Raw genomic sequence first — 21,309 nt, 5'->3', positions numbered from 1 at the left:
AGAGAGAGAGCAGGGAGAGGGAGAGGTTGGTGGGGGAGATCTTAAGGGTGGACAGGAGATATGTAGAGGCCCCCGAGGAGGAACTACTCTGAGCGGCGGAACCTCCAGACGGAGTTCGACCTGTTGACCACAGGGAAAGCAGAGGCACAGTGGAGGAAAGTGCAGGGCGACGTATGAGTATGGGGAGAAGGCGAGCCGGATGCTGGCACACCAGCTTCGTAAGAGGGAGAGGTTGGTGGGGGAGATCTTAAGGGTGGACAGGAGATATGTAGAGGCCCCCCGAGGAGGGACTACTTGGAGCGACGGAACCTCCAGACGGAGTTCGACCTGTTGACCACGTGGAAAGCAGAGGCACAGTGGAGGAAAGTGTAGGGGGCGACGTATGAGTATGGGGAGAAGGCGAGTCGGATGCTGGCACACCAGCTTCGTAAGAGGGAGGCAGCGAGGGAGATAGGTGGAGTTAAGGATAGCGGGGGGAATACTGTGCGGAGTGCGGTGAGAATAAACGAGGTATTTAGGGACTTCTATGGGGATCTGTACAGATCTGAGCCCCCAGCGGGGGAAGAGGGGATGCAACGATTTTTGGATCAGCTGAGGTTCCCGAGGGTGGAGGAGTAGGAGGTGGCTGGTTTAGGGGCGCCAATTGGGCTGGAGGAGCTGGTTAAAGGATTGGGGAGCATGCAGGTGGGGAAGGCCCCAGGGCCAGATGGGTTTCCGGTCGAGTTTTACAGGAAATACGTGGACCTGCTAGGCCCATTGCTAGTGAGGACTTTCAATAAGGCAAGGAAGGGGGGGACCTTGCCCCCGACAATGTCGGGGGCGCTGATCTCTCTGATCCTGAAGCGGGACAAGGACCCACTGCAGTGTGGGTCTTTTCGACAGATCTCGCTCCTCTTAGCATGTGCATAGCATGTGCATGTTGCTGGCTACGAGAATTGAGGACTGTGTCCCGGGGGTGATTCATGAGGACCAGACGTGATTTGTAAAGGGCAGGCAGCTAAACACTAATGTGCGGAGGCTCCTTAATGTGATTATGATGCCCTCGGTGGAGGGAGAAGCGGAGGTAGTGGCAGCTATGGATGCGGAGAAGGCCTTCGAATGGGTGGAGTGGGAGTATCTTTGGGAAGTGTTGCGGAGGTTTGGGTTCCGGGAGGGGTTCATCAGCTGGGTCAGATTGCTGTATAGAGCCCCGGTGGCGAGTGTGGCTACGAATCGGCGGAGGTCGGAGTACTTTCGGCTGTACCGAGGGATGAGGCAGGGGTGCCCCCTGTCCCCCTTGCTGTTTGCATTGGCAATTGAGCCTCTGGCCATGGCACTAAGGGAATCCAGGAAATGGAGGGGACTGGTCCGAGGGGGAGATGATCATCGGGTGTCGCTGTATGCGGACAACCTGTTCCTGTATGTGGCAGATCCAGTGGAGGGGATGGCGGAGGTTATGCGGATCCTAAGGGAGTTTGGGGACTTCTCGGGGTATAAGCTCAATGTAGGGAAAAGCGAGCTCTTTGTGGTGCATCCAGGGGACCAGGGAAAGGGGATAGACGCCCGGCCGTTGAAGAGGGCGGAAAGGAGCTTTCGGTACTTAGGGATCCAGGTGGCTGGGAGTTGGGGGGCCCTGCACAAACTCAATTTGACGCGGTTGGTGGAGCAGATGGAGGAGGATTTCAAAAGATGGGATGTGCTGCCACTCTCGCGAGCGGGCAGGGTGCAGTCGGTTAAAATGATGGTCCTCCCGAGGTTTCTCTTTGTGTTCCAGTGCCTTCCCATTATGATTCCCAAGGCCTTTTTCAAACGGGTAGGTAGGAGTATCATGGGTTTTGTGTGGGCAAATAAGACCCCGAGGGTAAAGAGGGTGTTTCTGGAGCGTAGTAGGGACAGGGGAGGGCTGGCTCTGCCGAATTTGTGCGACTATTATTGGGCTGCCAATGTGGCGATGATCCGTAAGTGGGTAATGGAGGGAGAGGGAGTGGCGTGGAAGAGGTTGGAGATGACGTCCTGTGTGGGCACGAGCCTGAGGGCGCTGGCGATGGCACCGATGCCGCTCTCGCCGACAAGGTACAGCACGTGTTCGGTGGTGGCGGCGACGTTGAAGATCTGGGGGCAGTGGGGACAACACAGTGGCGAGGTGGCAGGCTCGGTTTGGTCCCTGATTCGGGAGAACCATCGGTTTGTCCCGGGATGGATGGATGGGGGATTTCGGAGCTGGCATCGGGCAGGGATTAGAAGAATGGGGGACCTGTTTATAGATGGGACGTTTGCGAGCCTGGGGGTGCTGGAGGAGAAGTTTGGGTTACCCCCGGGAAATGCATTCAGATATATGCAAGTGAGGGCGTTTGTGAGGCGGCAGGTGAGGGAATTCCCGCTGCTCCCGGCACACGGGACTCAGGACAGGGTGATTTCGGGTGTATGGGTTGGAGAAGGCAGGGTTTCGACGATCTACCAGGAGCTGAAAGAAGAGGAGGAGGCCTCGGTAGAGGAGTTAAAGGGCATGTGGGAGGAGGAGCTTGGGGAGGAGATAGATGAGGGTCTGTGGGCTGATGCCCTGAGTTGCGTTAATTCTTCCTCCTCTTGCGCCAGGCTCAGCCTAATACAATTCAAGGTTATTCACAGAGCGCATATGTCAGGGGCGAGGTTGAGTAGGTTCTTTGGGGTGGAGGATAGATGTGGGAGGTGCTTGGGAAGCCCGGCGAATCACGTCCACATGTTCTGGTCGTGCCTGGCACTGGATGGGTTTTGGCGGGGTTTCGCGAGGATTATGTCCAAGGTGGTGAAAGTCCAGGTCAAGCCGAGCTGGGGGTTGGCACTATTTGGGGTAACAGATGAGCTGGGAGTGCAGGAGGCGAAAGAGGCCGGTATCCTGGCCTTTGCGTCCCTGATGGTGTTCCCTACGAATACCTTTGAATGCCATATGGGGGGATACTGTATATGGGGAAACCGAGTGTAAAAGTTTTGTATAATTTTTGACTGTTGTCTTTGTGTTTCTTTCTTTTTGTAATTGTGGGGGGGGTTTGTTAAAACTTTTGTTGGAAAATTTGAATAAACATATTTTTTTTAAAAAACAAGGGCTCCAACACTGATCCCTGCGGGACTCCACTGGACACGGTTGGAAAAACACACTTCGACCATCATCCTCTGCTTCCTGCCACTCACCCAATTCTGGATCCAATTTGCCAGATTTCCTTGGATCCCATGAGCTCTTACCTTCACTATCAGTCTCCCGTGTGGGACTTTATCAAAAGCCTTCCTGAAGTCCAAGCAGCCTACATCAATTGCATTGCTCTCATCTGGTCACCACTTTGAAAAATTCAATCAAGTTGGTCAGACCTGACCTCCCCTTAACAAAACCATGCTGACTGTTCCTGATTAATTCCCTTCTCTCTAAATGCAGATTAATTCTGTCTCTCAGAATTGCTTCCTATAGCTTCCCCACCACTGGAGGATCACAACTTGCATTGTGATCCTCCTACATGGTTTAGGTATCTTTCGACTCTACTTTTCAAAGCAGTTTGTACCCTACTAAATTCTACTTCTGTTCAGTCTGCATTGCTGACCTACTTTGGTTTCTTGTTCCCCAATGCATTCAATTTCAAATTTTTGTACTTGCCTTTAAATTCCTCACTGGGCGGCTGACCATTTCGGGGCAAGGGTTGGATGGATAGGATTTGAAAATGCAGATATTAAAATCTATTGTCTGCGGTGTGAATGTCCTTCCAAGGAGTGTGGTGTTGGGTGTGTTCATGGCCATCCCTTCAACAGTTAATACTGTGGGAAGTATTGTCTGACATACTGCTTCAACAAGGCTGAAGATACATAATTAAATGAATTAAAATAAAACATGATGGAAAATTAAGAAGAAACACATTCCTCACTGGGCTTCCTATCTTTAGTTTCCAGCAGCACTATATTTTTCATCCTCCTGTCTCCTGATCACATAATTGTTCTGACTTTTTTGTGTGGCCCCACGTCCCTTCTGTGTTCCGCCATTAACAATGGAACCTTCAGCTGCTTGGGTCTCACTCTTTTGGGATCATCTGCCTAAACCTCCCCACTCACCTTTTGCAATCTTTCTCGAAATAAGTTTCTTTCATTCTTAATCTGCCTGTTCTGCCTTTCTGTGTGTTTTCCTGACCCATCAAAAGTCTTGTGACATTTCTGATAAGTGCAATATAAATTTATGATGTTGATCACACAAACTCAATTGTTACAGCACAGAAGAAGACCATTCGGCCCAACGTGTCTGCACCAAATCTCCAAATGATTTGATTTGATTTGGTTTATTGTCACATTTACCGAAGTACAGTGAAAAGTATTTTTCAGCGGCCAAGGGAACATACACAATACATACATAGTAAACAAAAAGAATAATCAACAGAGAACATTGACAAATGGTACATCGACAAACAGTGATTGGTTACAGTGCGGAACAAGGGGCCAAACAAAGCAAATACATGAGCAAGAGCAGCATAGGGCATTGTGAACAATGTTCTTACAGGGAACAGATCAGTCCAAGGGGGAGTTGTTGAGGAGTCTTGTAGCTGTGGGGAAGAAGCTGTTCCTATATCTGGATGTGCGGGTCTTCAGACATCTGTACCTTCTGCCTGATGGAAGGGTCTGGAAGAAGGCAATGCCTGGGTGGGAGGGGTCTCTGATAATGCTGTCTGCCTTACTGAGGCAGCGGGAGGTATATACAGAATCAGTGTGGGGGTGGCAAGCTTGGTGATGCGTTGGGCTGAGTTCACCACACTCTGCAGTTTCTTGCGATCTTGGACCGAGCAGTTGCCATACCAGGCTGTGGTGCAGCCGGATAGGATGCTCTCCATCGCACATCTGTAGACTTTTCTGAGGGTCGATGCAGATATGCCAAATTTCTTTAGCTTTCGTAGGAAGTAGGGACATTGTTGGGCTTTCTTGACTGCTGCATCAACGTGAATGGACCAGGACAGACTGTTGGTGATGGTGACCTCCAGGAACTTACAGCTATCGACCATCTCCACTTCAGAGCCATTGATGCAGAAGAGAGTGTCGTGCTACGCTTCCTGAAGTCGATGATCAGTTCCTTGGTCTTTCCGACATTTAGAGAGAGGTTGTTTTTGGTACACCATGCAACCAAGTGATTTGTCTCCCTCCTGTAGTCTGATTTGTTGTTGTTTGAGTGAAAGAGCATAATGACTGAGTGCCAATTGCCTGCTTTTTCCCCATGCCCTTGCACATTTTTTCTATTCAAATAATCATCTAATGCCCTCTTGAATGTCTCGATTGAAACCACCTGAACCATTACTTCCAGGCAGTGCATTCCAGACCTGAACCACTCACTGTGAAAAAGTGCCAATATGCAGTACTTTCTGCTGCAACTAGTATTTTAATTTTCTTTCAACCATTTGCCCTTCATGTTGATTTCTTTCTTTGAACAGAATGTAAGTAATGAAAGGATTATTCTACTGTTCAAAAAGCACTCAGTACATGTAATTTTGTGAAGTTTTTTCCAGTTTGTAGGTGAAATGAGTTATGGTAATTTCATCCATAGTATGGCTTCACAGCGCCAGGGTCCCAGGTTCTATTCCTGGCTTGGGTCACTGTTTGTACGGAGTCTGCACGTTCTTCCCATGTCTGCGTAGGTTTCCTCCGGGTGCTCCGGTTTCCTCCCACAAGTCCCGAAAGATGTGCTGTTAGGTAATTTGGACATTCTGAATTCTCCCTCTGTGTACCCGAACAGGTGCCGGAATGTGGCGACTAGGGACTTTTCTGAGTAACTTCATTGCAGTATTAATGTAAGCCTACTTGTGACAAAAAAGATTATTATTATTCAGTTGAGTTACATTATTCCTTTAGACGTTCCTAATTTAACAGTTTCATCTTTAGGAATCTGTAAAAACAAAGACTATACAGTTCCGGACAGAAGGGAAAAATGTCACAAATGTCTTTGACATTGAATGCCATGAAGTATATTTTTTTATTCTGTGTGGCTTCTATGTTGCATCTGATTTCTTTTTTGCAATTTAGGGCAGATTTATACTCCCCAGGAGGTCACTTTGGAAGAGGTGTTAGGGAAGGATTAACATGCAGCAAAAAATTGGCTTTAGAAACAATAGCTGCAGCAGCACTTTGGCTATTCAGTAGCTTTTACACACTTGGCACAAGATGATGCTGCTTTATTGTACTATATAGTAATGTATCTGCTAAAATTGGACTACAGTTGCTGTCATGGCACAGTGGTTAGTCATGACAACATTGATTTGCCTGTCAAATACCTGGGTTGCAAATATTTACTTTTCAGTAGTTCCTGCCAATAATGCACCAACCGAAAGTAACGTGTGAAGGATGAAACAAAGTGCATGCGACAAACTTCACATTGGGATTTTTAATTACAGGAAAACTTGCAGACGCTGGGTACAGAAATAGAACGTCTGATCAAGTGCCAGCACGAATTAGAGCAGCAACTAAAGCATTGATTTGGCACCGTCCTCCATTTAAGCAACTCCATTGTGAATTCAAGGGAACAGGTGCTGGACAGGCAGAGATCGCACATCACTCATGACTCGGACAAGTATATCTTATCTGCACTCCGCAAGAAGATAATGTTGCTTCCACCAACACGCAGGTTTGAAATATTCAGTATGCTGCAATGAACTGACATTTCTGGAATCTGACTTTCTGAAGCAAATTTCATGTTAACACTTCCAAGTTGCCACACACATTACTGTAATCTGCTACAAAAATAGTGAAAGAAGACTGCTACAATCTGCGATTAGTGGACATTGACCATTCTTCTGTGCTTTTTATTTAGAAAACAGCAATGAATATCGTGCATTTTACTTAAGGATGGTTTATCCTGAGGTTTTGGGGACTATGGTGCAATTATACAATGCAACTCCTGGTCATCTTTAGCTGACAACCGAAGTGATTTTTAATTTAGAGTCCATTTGATTTATTAGTAAGCAAAATTCATATAGTTGTATATGAATAAAGTGCACATCCATCCTACTGTATGCCAAATTTTGCTTCCTTGCTTTGACACTAAAAGTTCTTACTGGCACTTCTGGAGGTAAAATATTTAATTTCCATGTGTTTTACATTGTTGTATGAATGCATTGTCTGGTAAACTAAAATAGTGATATATTCAATGCAGTTAATCAGCCCAAAAAGCAAACCAAGTGAATAGGTTTGGCTATTGATTTTATCATATGCCGAAGTGAAAGAAGTTTCTAATAATTGTATGTTATCAATATTGGAAAATAGTCACATTTTTAAAATAACTTTTTGAAAGAAAGGTTATTACCTTTCAAAAGGAGCTGAAGATCCGGAATCTGAATTACATGACTAATAACTAGTTGCCCGGCTTGCTTACAAATTGTGCATTGACCAATTATCAACTTCAAAATTTCTCAATCGATGAATCAATGCTACTGTTTAATCAGGAACCTGATGTTGCCATTGGATGAGAGTTGACTCTTTTATAAGAAACCTAATTACTCCTGCAAAATGTAATGGAAATGCACTTTAAGCTCACATTATTACCTTCCAAATTGCACAGTACATATCTGTTACTGTCTATATTGCAGGCTCATTTTTTTGATTTTCTTTTCCAACTTTTTCAGTTTTGTAGTCCATTGTGAAAGTGATGTGGTAGTTTATTTTGAAAATTAATTTGTAAAATTGAGTTGTAGATATCCTTCTGTATAAAGCGAACAGTTTTTAAAGTTTTAATCTATATTATGTATATATGGCATATTGAATTAATAAATTACACTTTGTGTCTTATTTTGTTATGCTAGCTTATCAGAAGAATAACTTCATTTATAATTTATTTCAGTCTGTAAATCATTAATTTCCAAAGAGTAGTGAATTCCCTTAAATTCACTTGACTCCAAATTTTAGACATGGATTTTCTTTCATTAACTTGGGTGTTGCACATGGCTGTTCTGTGCCTAAAGTATATTCCCTGAATACCCTATGTGCCTTGAGTTATTATGTGAAAGGTGCAGAATAATGGTGCATTCAGCCACATTTCTTTCATGTTGAATTAACAAATCAATTTTATCAAATTAATTTTATCCAGCAGGAGCTGCGCTATAAGAAAGAAAGCTCATTTCCCAATCCACTATATCCCAAGATACTTTACAGCCAATAAAGCATTTTTGAAGTGTAGTCACTGTTGTAATGTAAGACACATGGCACCCAATTTGTGCACAGGAAGGCCCACAAAAGGCAGAGTGATGATGATCGGTTCATCTATTTTGGCGATGTTGTTTGAAGGATAAATATAAATCAGGACACTGCAAAGACCTCCCCTGCTTTTCTTCGAAGTGGTGCCATGGAATCTTTCAATTCCACTGGAGGGAACAGACTCAGTTCAGCGTCTAATCCAAAACACATTCTGCCTCTTTGCCAGTTTGTTTAGTGAGGAAGTAACACCGCTGTTAATTGCCACAAGCACAAACCTTACGTGCTATTGGCAGCAGAAAAGAAATCCAATTTTATCTGCAGTGGATGAGCTATTTGGGTCTGAAACATCAAGGCACTGGGTGTAAGAGAATAATAGGGATGAGCTGAGTAGTTGGGGGGGAAAGGCGAGAAAATAAATTGAGCATGAGAAAATTCATTGGTAGTGGTGGGGGAGGGGGAGACAGTGGCGGCAAGGGCAGCACGTGCATGGGAACACCAGCCCCTGCAAGTTCCCCTCCATGCCACACACCATCCTGACTTGGGAGCAATATTGCCATCCCTTCACTGTCACAGTCAAATTCCTGAAACTCCCTCCCTAACAGCAGTGTGGATGATCTTACACCAAATGGACTGCAGCAGTTCAAGAAGGCAGCTCACCACCACCTTCGTTTCATTTCATTTCTCAAAGGCAATTGGGGATGGCAATAAATGCTGACCTAGTCAGCACTGCTCACACCCTGTGAACCAATAAAAACAAATGAGAGTTTCAGGTTCCTTTTTAAACCCCTATTTAGGAAGATGCATACTCAGTGTAAAGATTTCCACTTGGAGAGGTTTCATTGCCAATTGACTATCTCCAAATTCTGCAGTAATTTGAAAATTATCATATATTTTCTTACTGTAAAAGGTGTAATTCCTGGGTTTTTTTTCCACGTTCAAGCTGTTTATTTGCCTGTAAGAGAATATAAGAGTCGGACTGATTGCCCAATATCAATATATATGTTGAAATCTGAATTAACTTTGCATTATAAATATTGCAATATAGCTCCCTGAAACTTCAGCGAGACATCTCCGATTGATTTACAGACTTTGAACCGTAAAATGGCATCCTATAACTCTGATGCAGCATGTTACTAAAGGTAGAGGTGACTTTTTTTAAAAATAAAAGTCCCCATCAAGCTGAATTGTAAAAGCCTCTGATTTCCTCTCCACAGGTGATGATGCTTTCAACACCATTCATCATAATGGAGCTTCTCGAGCTAGTGGGAAAGTGCGCAGGGAAAAGGGGAAATGATTTTAAGATGATTTTTAGAACTGTTGTGCCTTGTCTTAAAGGATGAAGGCTTTGAACGAATGTACCCTGGGTTGTTATTACTTTTCATCAATAACACTGAACTTAAATTTGGATATGATGGGGTGATTGCGGTTGTGGTGGAGCAATTTACATCAAGATCTTTATACCATGGGAGGTGACTGGATATCATGATGACATAATAATGCTTTAAGATGGAAGAGAACAAACTCTTTGACCTTATGAATGTGCAAAGGATGATTTTGCTCATCCAGTATTAGGCAAATGTATCTTAATAAATATAAGACCATATTGCTTCATATCTGCCTGCTCCCCATGTTAATTCCTTCCCAAACTTTCACTTTTGGGTTGACGTAGGATGAGTTCCACATCATTTCTAATTTTCCTGTGTATTAGCCATTCATAGAATCATAGACTTTACAGTGCAGAAGGAGGCCATTCGCCCCATCGAGTCTGCACCGGCCATTGGAAAGAGCACCCCAATTAAGCCCACACCTCCAACCCATCCCAGTAACTCCACCTAATCTTTTTTGGATAATAAGGGCAATTTTGCATAGCCAGTCCACCTAACCTGCACATCTTTGGACTGTGGGAGGAAACCGGAGCACCCGGAGGAAACCCACGCAGACACGAGAACGTGCAGACTCCGCACAGACAGTGACCCAAGCTGGAAATCGAACCTGAGACCCTGGAGCTGTGAAGCAACAGTGCCAACCACAGTGCTACTGCACTGCCCTATTCAAAATGAGTTGCATAGAAATTCTCCATTTCACCCATATTATGCCTTTCGAAAAATGATTTCCATTCAAACCACCTCAACACAGTCTGAAAACATTAAATGTGTGGAAAGCAAAAAGTGGAAAGATTAGACACATGAGCAAATCACTGTAAAACAGTGACAAATTCATACCATTTGAGGTGCAGTTCATCCACCATACCTTGTACAATAGTGTTATGGCCAGAGAAACATTTAAGGAGAAGAAACTGACTGCCCATATAGCAATTGCTATTGGTGCCCTTCAAGTAGGTATGTTATCTGTCAATACCACTACAAGCAGATGATTGAGTCATTCATTTGTTATTTGTGACATCTTGCTGTGTGTAAATTGGCTACCATATTTGCCACATAACAATAGTGACTGCACTTCAAACATAATCTATTGGCTATAAAGCATTTTGAGATGCCATAAGGATGTGCTATAGCAATTTTGTTTGGCTGCTGACTATTTAGCGGATGAAACTGACCTAGAGATTAAGTGACTATTCATAAAAGCAGGAATCTCTTTACCTTTACTTGAGTTTGGTGGAGACCGTTGCCATTTTTCTCATAAGAGACCCAATCAATGTAGCACTCCATCAGTACTGCACTGAGTATCAGCCTGTATTATGTGCTCAAATCTATAGAAAGGCATTCATGTGCAATTCTTGACTCAGCGTAGAATATCTTGTTGCTTCGTGACACCTAGTTTAAACATTTCACATTTTTCCATCAACTCATGGTCTGTCTTCTAGAAATCATTTTTTAAATAGGCAACCATTCAGACAAACAAGCAAGTGGACAAAATGCTGAGTTTTGAGAAACTAAGAACTTGATGCCAAATGGGATGTAGCAACTAAAATGGTTTTACCAGCTATCCACTGCTCTGCAGTTTCTCTTGAACCACAATTTGCTTTCATAGACCGAATAGGTGATATGTTTCCTCCTGTTGGCTTTACTGTGAACCAGCAATTATTTAATCACTGTCTCTCCCAATTGTTAAGCACTAATTCACTGGGAAGAAACCTGGTTTATTATATTCTAGCCCTAAGAAAAAGGGATTTTTGGCCTTACCGCCAGCTGTAACCTAGTCCAGCAATTGCTCATTGTGTAGTGTGCAACTCATCAATTGAAGAATTTTGTGTTTAATTTCTCCTAAACAGCAACAGTCCTGGACAAATATGAGGTCTAGGAAGATTAGACAATTACAAGAAATTATCAGCTTCAGCCATGTCAAGTTTGACCAGGAGGCGGAGTGTATGGTTACTATTCCCATTGCTATAAGTTACATGTTACCACACTAGTAATCTAGAGGCTGAAACTAATGGTAATTTAAATATGAAGTTAAATTGTGTAATTAAAGTTTAAATAATAGTCTCAGCAATGATAACTATCATTTTAAAAAAAACTCTGTTTCTAATGTCCTTTAGGGAGGGGAAGATCTGCCGTCCTTACCCAGTCTGGCCTGCAGGCCTACAGCAATGCCTCTGAAATGGCCTAGCATACCTGGTGTCACACCTTTACTTGAGGGCAATTAGGAATGGGCAATAAAATGCTGACCCTATTGGTGACGTTGTCATCCCATGGAATATTGTTTTGTTTTAAACGGTCTGGCTATTTGTCATATCCCAGACTGTATAATTCCTTTATGTACATGTGCATTCCCATGCTTGATCAATTCCCTTATGGAGAAGCTCCGTGCTGTTGCTGGGTGTAAGTGCGTGAGGCTGGAAACGACCTTTTGCGTTCTAACCGCCCTCACATTGGACAAAGCTGCGAGAAGATTCAATAACAACGCAGCAACATTCGACTGGGAACCATAATTCTGCTCTGCCTCTGGTCCCTGGGGGCAAAGACCCGGGATGTCGCCGCCACCTTCTCGAGGGAAATTCTCGAGAGCAACAAAGAACGAATAAAATCCACACACACTCGCCGGGGGGCAACAGGAGGGAGACTGCAGCCGGAATTCCGGCCCTGAGTGTAATTCCAACCTAGGGGGAAAAAAATTTGCTCGTTTTCTAACTCTTCACGCGAAATTAGGAATTGGTGCACAGAGAGAGAGAGAGAGAGAAAAAAAGCATTTTAAACTAATAGCCGGCTTTCTCAATCGTTCTGAACCTTAAAGTTAAAAGTTGTCCAAATGACATGGACACCCCTTCTGCAGTCACCCAGAAAGTGGTGCAGCCATTTAACCTTTAGTGTTGTCTTTCTAAACATTGCGTTACTTCACACGGCAGTCCAAGCGGGGGCGGGGACAAAAGGATATGCCCGGTTCGAGCGAGGCTGTGGGGATATATTGGCATCCCATCAGTTTGAAAAAATTACCATTTTTTCCCTGATCCGCCTTCAGCCGCAGTTGCGAGGGTGTCGGAACAAGAACGGTTGCTATTTTAACCTTTCTCACTTTGCTTTGTCATAAATCAGCCAGGAATGTTAAAAGCTGCCAAACAAACAATAAATTTTAGCGCTCGCGACAAGGAATATTAGTAAATACCCTCACAAGATGCTCTGAGCCTACCAAGCTGAATGATAAATCAGCCCAGGCTCCAACTATCAATCAATCCCATGGTGAAGAGTGGAGCGCACTTTTGCTAATAATGTGACTACTTTTCAAAACTCCGGTTGCCCCACACTCGGACATCAAGTAGCAGCCTCGAAGCTGCGATGATCACTTTGCTTATTTTACGAGTCAAGTAATATGCAACCACATTTTTTTTTCATCTGGAAGGAACATCCTAGCAGGCAAGGATAAAAAGTTGTAAGCAATCGTTTTTTTTTTAAATCTTAAAATGTGCGGTCTGCAAATTATTCAGGACGTACAAATAAAATTGAAATGATACCAAGAGTTGTGCGTTTTGTAAAATTCCAAATGTATATCAGACCCACAGAACCGAACTGGGTTGCCCAAACCAACACCAACAGGCCTTGTAGTCCAGTGAGGTTTGCGAATGATATTGGAAACGTGGCATGTTGCCGCTCAATCTACGCGGGAATTCACGCAAACGTACACAGGAAATGTTTAATTACGTTTATTGCACACATTCCAAATATCCACACGTTATCGAGCTGTATTTATATAAATATCTATGTGCGAAAAAGCAGGCATTGTGGCAAATACATTACACAGGGCTGGACGTGAATTTCAGACGGTGGGAAAACACTTTTTGGTTTAGCACGCAAATGTTACAGTACATCATTAAACATGAGTTCCCCCTTCCTGCACCCACCGGTGTGGGTGTTTTGTTTCCGAAAACGGGTGGGGGGGGGGGGGATGTTTTGGCTGGACACGTCCTCACTAAGATTAGCTGCAAAATATATAAGCAATGTTACAACACGGTGCAGATAATCTTCGTCCTGGAGAAACACCAACTCCCAACACCTGGGGAACTTGCACGCGGAGTGAAGTCCCCTGTGCAATTTTAAATTATTTAAATAATTCACAGACCCCTGTTCGTCAATCTTTGTTACTGCCAACTCTTGAGGTTGCTCGTCGCTTCGTCTGTTTTACATATATAAAATTGCGATTTGTTTAATATAAACAACGTTTAATATAAATAGATCTGTACACAACCTGTACAGCCGGAGGTAGTGTTATTCAAAACACAATTTTACAGTGAAAAAGGTTTTCACGCAATGGCAACACGTCTTGATCAATTGTTGAACTTGGATATGTCAAAGTGTCGGCTACAATCATCGGTAATTGACAGATCGTTAGTTTTTTTTCATCTTAAATTTCTTTAGATAATAAAACTACTGTGTATTCAAGTTGTTCTGAAATAAAAACTTATAGTTGCTCTATTACACACAATTGAAAATGTTTAAAATAACAAAGCAACATAATAAATAAGTGACTGTTTACCACCCCTCGTCCTAGTGACTTGGACTGGTCTGATAAGGCAATCGTTCATGTAAATAGGAGAGGCCACGTCAATCCTGTTTCCTTCTGGTTGGAAATCTCCTTTCATTGTGGAATGTAATTTAACACAGTTCATGTTGGAAAAGTGAGCTTTCCTACTCTCCCAAGTTATCGCAATCTCGCCAAAGCCTGTCCTGTCCGAGCACCTTTTATATACGGTGGTCGCCCGGTGTCCAAATCTTAGTGTTAATGTTAAGTACCTTCTCTTCCAATATTACACATAGAACATAGGGGCAGGAGGAGGCCATTCGGCCCTTCGAGTCTGCTCCACCATTCATTCTAATCATGGCTGATCAGCTCACTAACCTGTTCCTCCTTGACCCGCCTCCCCCACATATCCTCTGATCCTTTCGCCCTGAGAGCTATTTCTTGGAAACGCACAATGTTTTTGGTTCAAACTGATTTCAGTGGTAGGGGATGCCTCAGGCTCACCACTGTCTGGGTGAAGAAATTCCTCCTCAGCTCTGTCCTAAATGGTCTACCCTGTATCGTCAGACTATGTCCCCTAGTTCTGGACAACCCCAACCATCGGGAATATCCTTCCTGTTTCTCCCCTGTCCAGTCCTGTTAGAATTTTATAGTTTTCTAAGAGATTCCCCCCCCCCCCCCTTCATTCTTCTGAACTCCAATGAATATTGGCAGGGAGGGTAGTTTATGAAAATTAGCCACCCTGGTGCTGACTTAACACCTACAATACACGTGTGACCGTGTGACACTTTCCTGTTCTGATTGATCACCAACCCTTTAACGGAAACTTCTGCTTGTGTCCATAAACTGGCATTTTGTGGGCGGACCCCCTGACTGGGTATGGGTGTGGGATGCGCTAGAAGTGCGATTCCTCATCTCCAGCTCGCTGGCTCTCATCCTGCTGCTGTTGCCTGTCCAACTGGCCTTCGTCCCCCTCCTGCGTCCTGTTCCAATCTGACCAGCTCTCCAGGCCTCTGGGATCCAGAGTGCTCCCAAACATTCCCGAGCAAGGGGTGAATTCCCCGGAGCCCGTGTAGAGCCTGCTGTCTGCCGGGCCGGGGCAGAAGAGTAACCTTTTAAAGGCAGCTCGGAAATCGGGGCTCTTGCAGTAAATGATGGGGTTGAACGCTGAGTTGACATAGCCCAGCCAGTTGAAGAATAAGAAGAGATTGTCGGGCACTATGTCCGCGCGGAACGCCTTGGCCACATTGGCCAGGAAGAAGGGCAGCCAGCAAAGGGTGAACGTCCCCATAATAATCCCCAGAGTCTTCAGAGCCTTGTGGTCCTTCATGGCTATAATCCTGGAGGGTCTCCTGCGGGCTGAGCGGCCGTTTGGGATAAAGTGACTGGTGTAAAACCTCCCCTCGCACTTGTCTATCTTCTTCATTTGCTTCTTGGCTTCTTGAAAGACTCGCGCGTAGACAAATATCATGATGAGCAAAGGCAGGTAGAATGAAATAGTGGAGGAGGCGAGAGCGTACGCCTTGTTGGTGACAAAATCGCAGCAGCAAGGGTCATTGTAACAGCGGAGGGCCTCGGGGTCATCGTCTCTCCACCAGTGCATGAGGATGGGCAGCAGCGAGATGAGGGCAGAGATTAACCAGACCACACACACGATGCCCCGCGCCCTGGCTTTAGTCAGCAGGGTCTGGTAGCGGAAGGGCGAGGTGATGGCGATGTATCTGTCGATGGCGATCACACACAAAGTTTCGATGCTGGCAGTCACGCACAGGACATCCACTGAAGTCCAGATCTCACAGAAAACCGAACCGTACAGCCAGGTGCCGCGGACAACCACGGTGGCGCCAAAAGGGACGACCAACAAGCCCATGACCAGGTCGGCGCAGGCCAGGGACACGATGAACAGGTTGGTCAGCGTGTGGAGCCGCTGGTTCTTGGCGACGGCCAGGACCACCAGCAGGTTGCCCAGTACGGTGGTGAGGACGATGATGGCCATGACCGTGCCCATGCCGACCACCCACTGGGCACGGTCATGGCCATCATCGGGCAGCCGCTGCTCGGGCGCGCTGGGACTTACCCCGTTCGCAGGGTTAACGAAGATGATGGTGGCCGATCGGTTCACGAAGTCGGCGGGGTTGCCGCCGTCTCCCATGGTGGGCGCCGCTCCTAGGGCAGGCTGTCAGAACCCGGGGCACGCGTGCCTTCAGCCACCCGGCCTCTCCCCCCGCGGAGGCTGTGTGTACTCCTGCCCTCCCTCATCGCACTCCTCAGGCACCAACAACCTGCAACTTCTTTCACATCAGCGCAGCGCCCTCCCCCTTTCCTTACGTCGCCGACTGGGTTAACCCAATGAGCCCATTGTACCCTCTCCCTGACTCTGTGTCCAACAGCCGCCTTCAGTCTGACACTTCAGAAAAACTTTCGTCAATGGCCCCTCGTCAATATCCTTGCTACAGTCACCTCCACAGGGAACCAATGTGACCCAGGGGGCGGGGGGGGGGAAGAATCTCTAAATCTTACAGAAACAGGAGAGTTAATAACAAGGCTCAACCCAAATTGCATTTGTAAAGTTTACCCACCCAGAGGGGACTGCAAGTTTCTCAGCTCTCAGCAAACGGAACCCACCTTTCACTTTTACTTTCTCATTCACAGATAGCAGCAATCCCATGGATTGGGATGGTGACAACTATTCAGGCAGTGATGGTAAGTCCTCGCTCCTTGTAAACAATTTCCTTGGCCAGGAATAGACTGTAGCTGCTAGCTCTAATTTCAGTGCAAAACGCCCCACCCTTTTCCATATCAGAACTGTTGGAGAAGATCATTTGCAGTTCAGAGAATGTTCACCCGCGGCACGAAACACAGATCTTTAAAAAACAACCAGACTAACGTTGTCCCAGGTCGCTCTCTGCAGAAGCCATTTACTCATTCTGAACTGAAGGCTGCTCTTCAAACCTGCAGCTGCTAACATTGAGGATTTCCATATCATCAGAAGGAACACGTTTTTTAAAAGTTGGTCCAATCAGTCAGTTGTTTTCAACATGCCATGAGCAACTTGCACTTTTGTGCACCCCCTAATTTATTTGATTCTTGAAGAAAAAGTACCTGTCAAAATGTACACAACTCTGAAAGCTGTTTAAACGCCTAAAGATTATCAAGTGAAAATTTAGCACATTAGTTACAAGTGGGCAGCACGGTAGCACAGTGATTAGCACTGTTGCTTCACAGCGCTAGGGTCCCAGGTTCGATTCCCAGCTTGGGTCACTGTCTGTGTGGAGTCTGCACGTTCTCCCCGTGTCTGCATGGGTTTCCTCCGGGTGCCCCAGTTTCCTCCCACAAGTCCCGAAAGATGTGCTTGTTAGATGAATTGGACATTCTGAATTCTCCCTCCGTGTGCTGGAACAGGCGCCGGAATGTGGTGACTAGGGGCTTTTCACAGTAACTTCATTGCAGCGTTAATGTAAGCCTACTTGTGACAATAAAGATAATTATTATCTCTGCTACCCACCCCTGACCAATTGCACGCTGCAGGTGGCATTTTTGAAACAGTGACAATATTGTTCATTTTGTTCCCAAGTATTGGAGGATCATTGCAGGAGACAGAGGGGCTATCAGTGCCACTGCTATACCTTTGAAAAAGCCAGACAGTTATTCCTTAGCATTTGTTAACTTTTATTAACATTTCAATATAATATTAATCTTCAATTCTTTTTTTTTAAGTGGTTGTTTGACATTGCATTAAACATTTTTTGACATTGCGTTAAACATTCTTTGATAGCTTATTCATATACACGTTATTGTTGAAAGGGAAAATGTCTTGTTCCCCTATTCTTCTCTGAGCCCTGCCAGTTTTATATCCATGCTCTGATTCTATGATTACAATAAGTTGCATAATTCACTTAGATCTCTGCTATCAATCCTTTGATGTGAAGAAAGTATGCTAGCAATCATTTGTTGAATGAGAACAAATTTAATTTTGTGATTCATTTCTCATGATGAAAGTGTTTTGAGAAAGATCACTGCTGCCTTCTTCTGAACATCTTCAAATTACTCAACTTTCACCAAATTGCACACAATATTCCAAGTATACCTTTACCAGTGAATGACGCAGGATAAAATAAACTGCTTTAACTTTTATCCAAATATATTGGAATACATTCCAGAATGTATTTCATTTTGAATTGGTTACTTTTGTTGAGTAGCTCGTAATCCCACCCAAACATTTCTATTTTTCTGCACTTTATAGAAGCTCATTTTTCATATCAAAATTATACTTAACCAAGGGCAAGTCATTATATCACATTGGTTTTTGACTGGGTGACCAGAGAGTTAGAAATTTAAAACACAGCACCAGAAGAAGTGACTGGGAGATTGCAAAAAAAATAAAATCTGTACACAGAATGTAACTGGAATTTGGAATTCTTTGACAAAATTGTCGTTGGAGTAGCCACTAAATTGTTTTAAAAGGGAATAATTGCTTGGAAAGGAAATGGTGTAAGGAGGAAACCAGGAAAGTGGGAATGGACCAGGTGTTTCATGTGGAGAAAATACTGGTGTAGATTAGATGGACTGAATGATTTGTTTTCATGCAGCAACATTCAACGAGGAATGGACATCCAACTTTCATTGGGCAGTCATGTATACTTCTTTTAAACTCCCACAGGAATTCTGCTGACCTTCTAGCAATGCTCGTGTCCACATGAAATCTGTATATAATGTACATAGCTATATAGATATATCTATATGTATCTATATAGATATATGTATATATATATATATATATATATACACACACACACCTATACAGTCTACAAGAATCTAAATAGAATGTATTTGTCAATATAGTCTATAGAGAATATATATATCTATATAGTCTATACAGAATCTATATAGAATGTAGATATCTATGTAGACTACATAGAATATATATATAGAACGTGCGTATCAATATAGTCTATACAGAATGTATGCATCAATATACTCTATATAAAATCTATATAGAATGTATGTGTCTTTGTAGTCTACATAGAATCTATACAGAATGTATATATCTATATAGTCTATACAGAATCTGTATAGAATGTAGATATCTATGTAATCTACATAGAATCTATATATGTACATATCAATACAGTCTAATCTATGCAGAATGTATATATCTATGTACTATATATCAGATCTATATAGAATGTATATCTCTATGTAGTCTACATAGAATCTATATAGGATTTATATATCAATTTAGTCCATACAGCATGTATACAGTATAGTCTACACAGAATGTATACATCTATATAGTCTACATACAATCTACATAACAGATGTATGTATATATCTATATAGTCTACATAGACTGTATATAGAAATCTATTGAATAGGTTCCCTTTTGAAAAGAATGATGAGAAGAAAAATACTTCCTAAATTACCTTTCTCAGATGGACCACTTCTGTGATAATTTCTTTACAGACCAGTGACATCCTGATTTAGAAGCTAACAGTTAATCACTGGACCACCTGCATCTCATTTTAACTTTGTAGTTAAATATGCCACTTCTCAGCTCCTGCACTTTATACAGGTGTCTTTGAACACTAATTGATTTTACTAACTGGTCACCTCAAACTCTAGCTGTGTGTTATCAGCAGCTTATATATTACTAGAATTACCCTTCGTCATGTCATTCATAAATAGGAGGAGCCAGAGCAAAGTGTTGTGGTTTTTCTATCTCAGTCAATTATTTTCTATGCATCATTATCTTCTGCTTTTTAGCACAGTCACATTTCAGATAGCTAGCTTGCAACTAGTTCCATGTCCATTCATCGTCCCTTTGAGCCAATTAAGTAAAACTTTGCCAATTGCATATTGACAGTCCAAAAATGCTGGTTTTACCAGGCAGCACTTATCCACTAATAATTCCAAACTTTTCTGAAGCAAAGTCCGAAACTATGCAGATTACTCTTTTATCCTGTATGCTCTTGAAATGACACTTTATTGAGTAATATCTAAGAACTGCAATGCCTTTCAATACTTCAGTCATTCTCGCCTCTCAAGTTGACAAGAGGTTTGGCAGCCGGTCAACAGAAGCTCTGGTCAGCTACGAAGCAATGCATAAATGACAATTCTGCAATCTTTTGTTTTAACTTCCATATAGTTCCTTATGCTGCTCCTTTTTTTATGAGGTTGTTTGAGTTATTGAACCCAATTTATTCATCTGGTCCATTCTTGAATGGAGTCACCATTTATTCATGATGTGGAGATGCCGGCGTTGGACTGGGGTGAGCACAGTAAGAAGTTTTACAACACCAGGTTAAAGTCCAACAGGTTTGTTTCAATGTCACTAGCTTTCGGAGCGCTGCTCCTTCCTTAGGTGAATGAAGAGGTATGCTCCAGAAACATATATATAGACAAATTCATGTCTATAATTTGTCTATATATATGTTTCTGGAGCATACCTCTTCATTCACCTGAGGAAGGAGCAGCGCTCCGAAAGCTAGTGACATCGAAACAAACCTGTTGGACTTTAACCCGGTGTTGTAAAACTTCTTAACATTTATTCAGATCAGTGTCAAATGTAACTGCAAAGATAGCACTACCTTCAATCCCTTATGTTTTGAATTCCAATCATTGCCTCTGTCATATACAAACCAACTTTGACATTTTTTTATTGAATGGCAATCCGTATGGAATTTAAAAATAAAGAACGCATTGCTGGAAATCATCCTCCCAAACCTGCTTATAACTCTTTCCATGTCACAGTGGCTTCTTGATATAGATTGCTAAGAGTAATGTGTGAGGCTTCCATTTTTTGTGTTCGTCCATCTGTTCATTTTGTTTGAATTATCTATCATCAATAGATTAAATTCTGAACTGCAATTATTTCCTATTTAGTTTTTGCACTTAATTATTTTCGTTCAGATTATCCACATACGTTGTACCCACAATAGAATAAATCCTGGCACCATGTCAGATTTTACTAGTTCCAATCATGAAATCTTGATATTACAATCAGAAATTTTAATATGTAATCAGAATTGTGAAATCTCCAGTGGTGGTGGCAACACTAAAAATTTGGGGGCAGTGGAGACGACATAGGGGAAGGACGGGAGCCTCGGTGCGGTCCCCGATAAGAAATAACCATAGGTTTGTCCCGGGGAGAATAGATGGGGGATTTGGAGCATGGCAGAGAGCTGGGATTGTGCAACTGAGAGATCTGTTCGTAGGCGGGACGTTTGCGAGTCTGGG

General features: G+C 43.5%; 2 protein-coding genes across 4 annotated transcripts in view; one reads left to right on the top strand and one right to left on the bottom strand.

Moving 5' to 3' along the window:
• Positions 1-7,755, top strand: part of ccdc186 (coiled-coil domain-containing protein 186) — a 161,884-nt gene extending 154,129 nt beyond the window's left edge. For all 3 annotated transcript variants that reach the window (XM_072479440.1, XM_072479442.1, XM_072479439.1), the window contains one exon: positions 6,366-7,755. In XM_072479440.1, the coding sequence (XP_072335541.1) occupies positions 6,366-6,446 (81 nt within the window). In that variant the 3' untranslated portion in view covers positions 6,447-7,755. The remainder of the gene's footprint in view (positions 1-6,365) is intronic.
• A 5,488-nt stretch (positions 7,756-13,243) lies between these two features.
• Positions 13,244-16,390, bottom strand: adrb1 (adrenoceptor beta 1). Its single transcript, XM_072479444.1, has one exon. It carries the CDS (start codon positions 16,223-16,225, stop codon positions 14,969-14,971), a length of 1,257 nt encoding a protein of 418 aa, XP_072335545.1. The 5' UTR covers positions 16,226-16,390; the 3' UTR covers positions 13,244-14,968.
• Positions 16,391-21,309: the final 4,919 nt, after the last annotated feature.

The sequence above is a fragment of the Scyliorhinus torazame genome, chromosome 16, assembly GCF_047496885.1.
Source record: "Scyliorhinus torazame isolate Kashiwa2021f chromosome 16, sScyTor2.1, whole genome shotgun sequence".
Classification (NCBI taxonomy): domain Eukaryota; kingdom Metazoa; phylum Chordata; class Chondrichthyes; order Carcharhiniformes; family Scyliorhinidae; genus Scyliorhinus; species Scyliorhinus torazame.
The sequence above is the reverse complement of the archived record's forward strand: the minus strand, read 5'-3'. Positions and strand labels throughout refer to the sequence as shown.

Bases quoted from the DNA above. Each gene is read 5' to 3' on its own strand.
- adrb1 (XM_072479444.1), bottom strand. From the start codon at position 16,225: ATGGGAGACGGCGGCAACCCCGCCGACTTCGTGAACCGATCGGCCACC.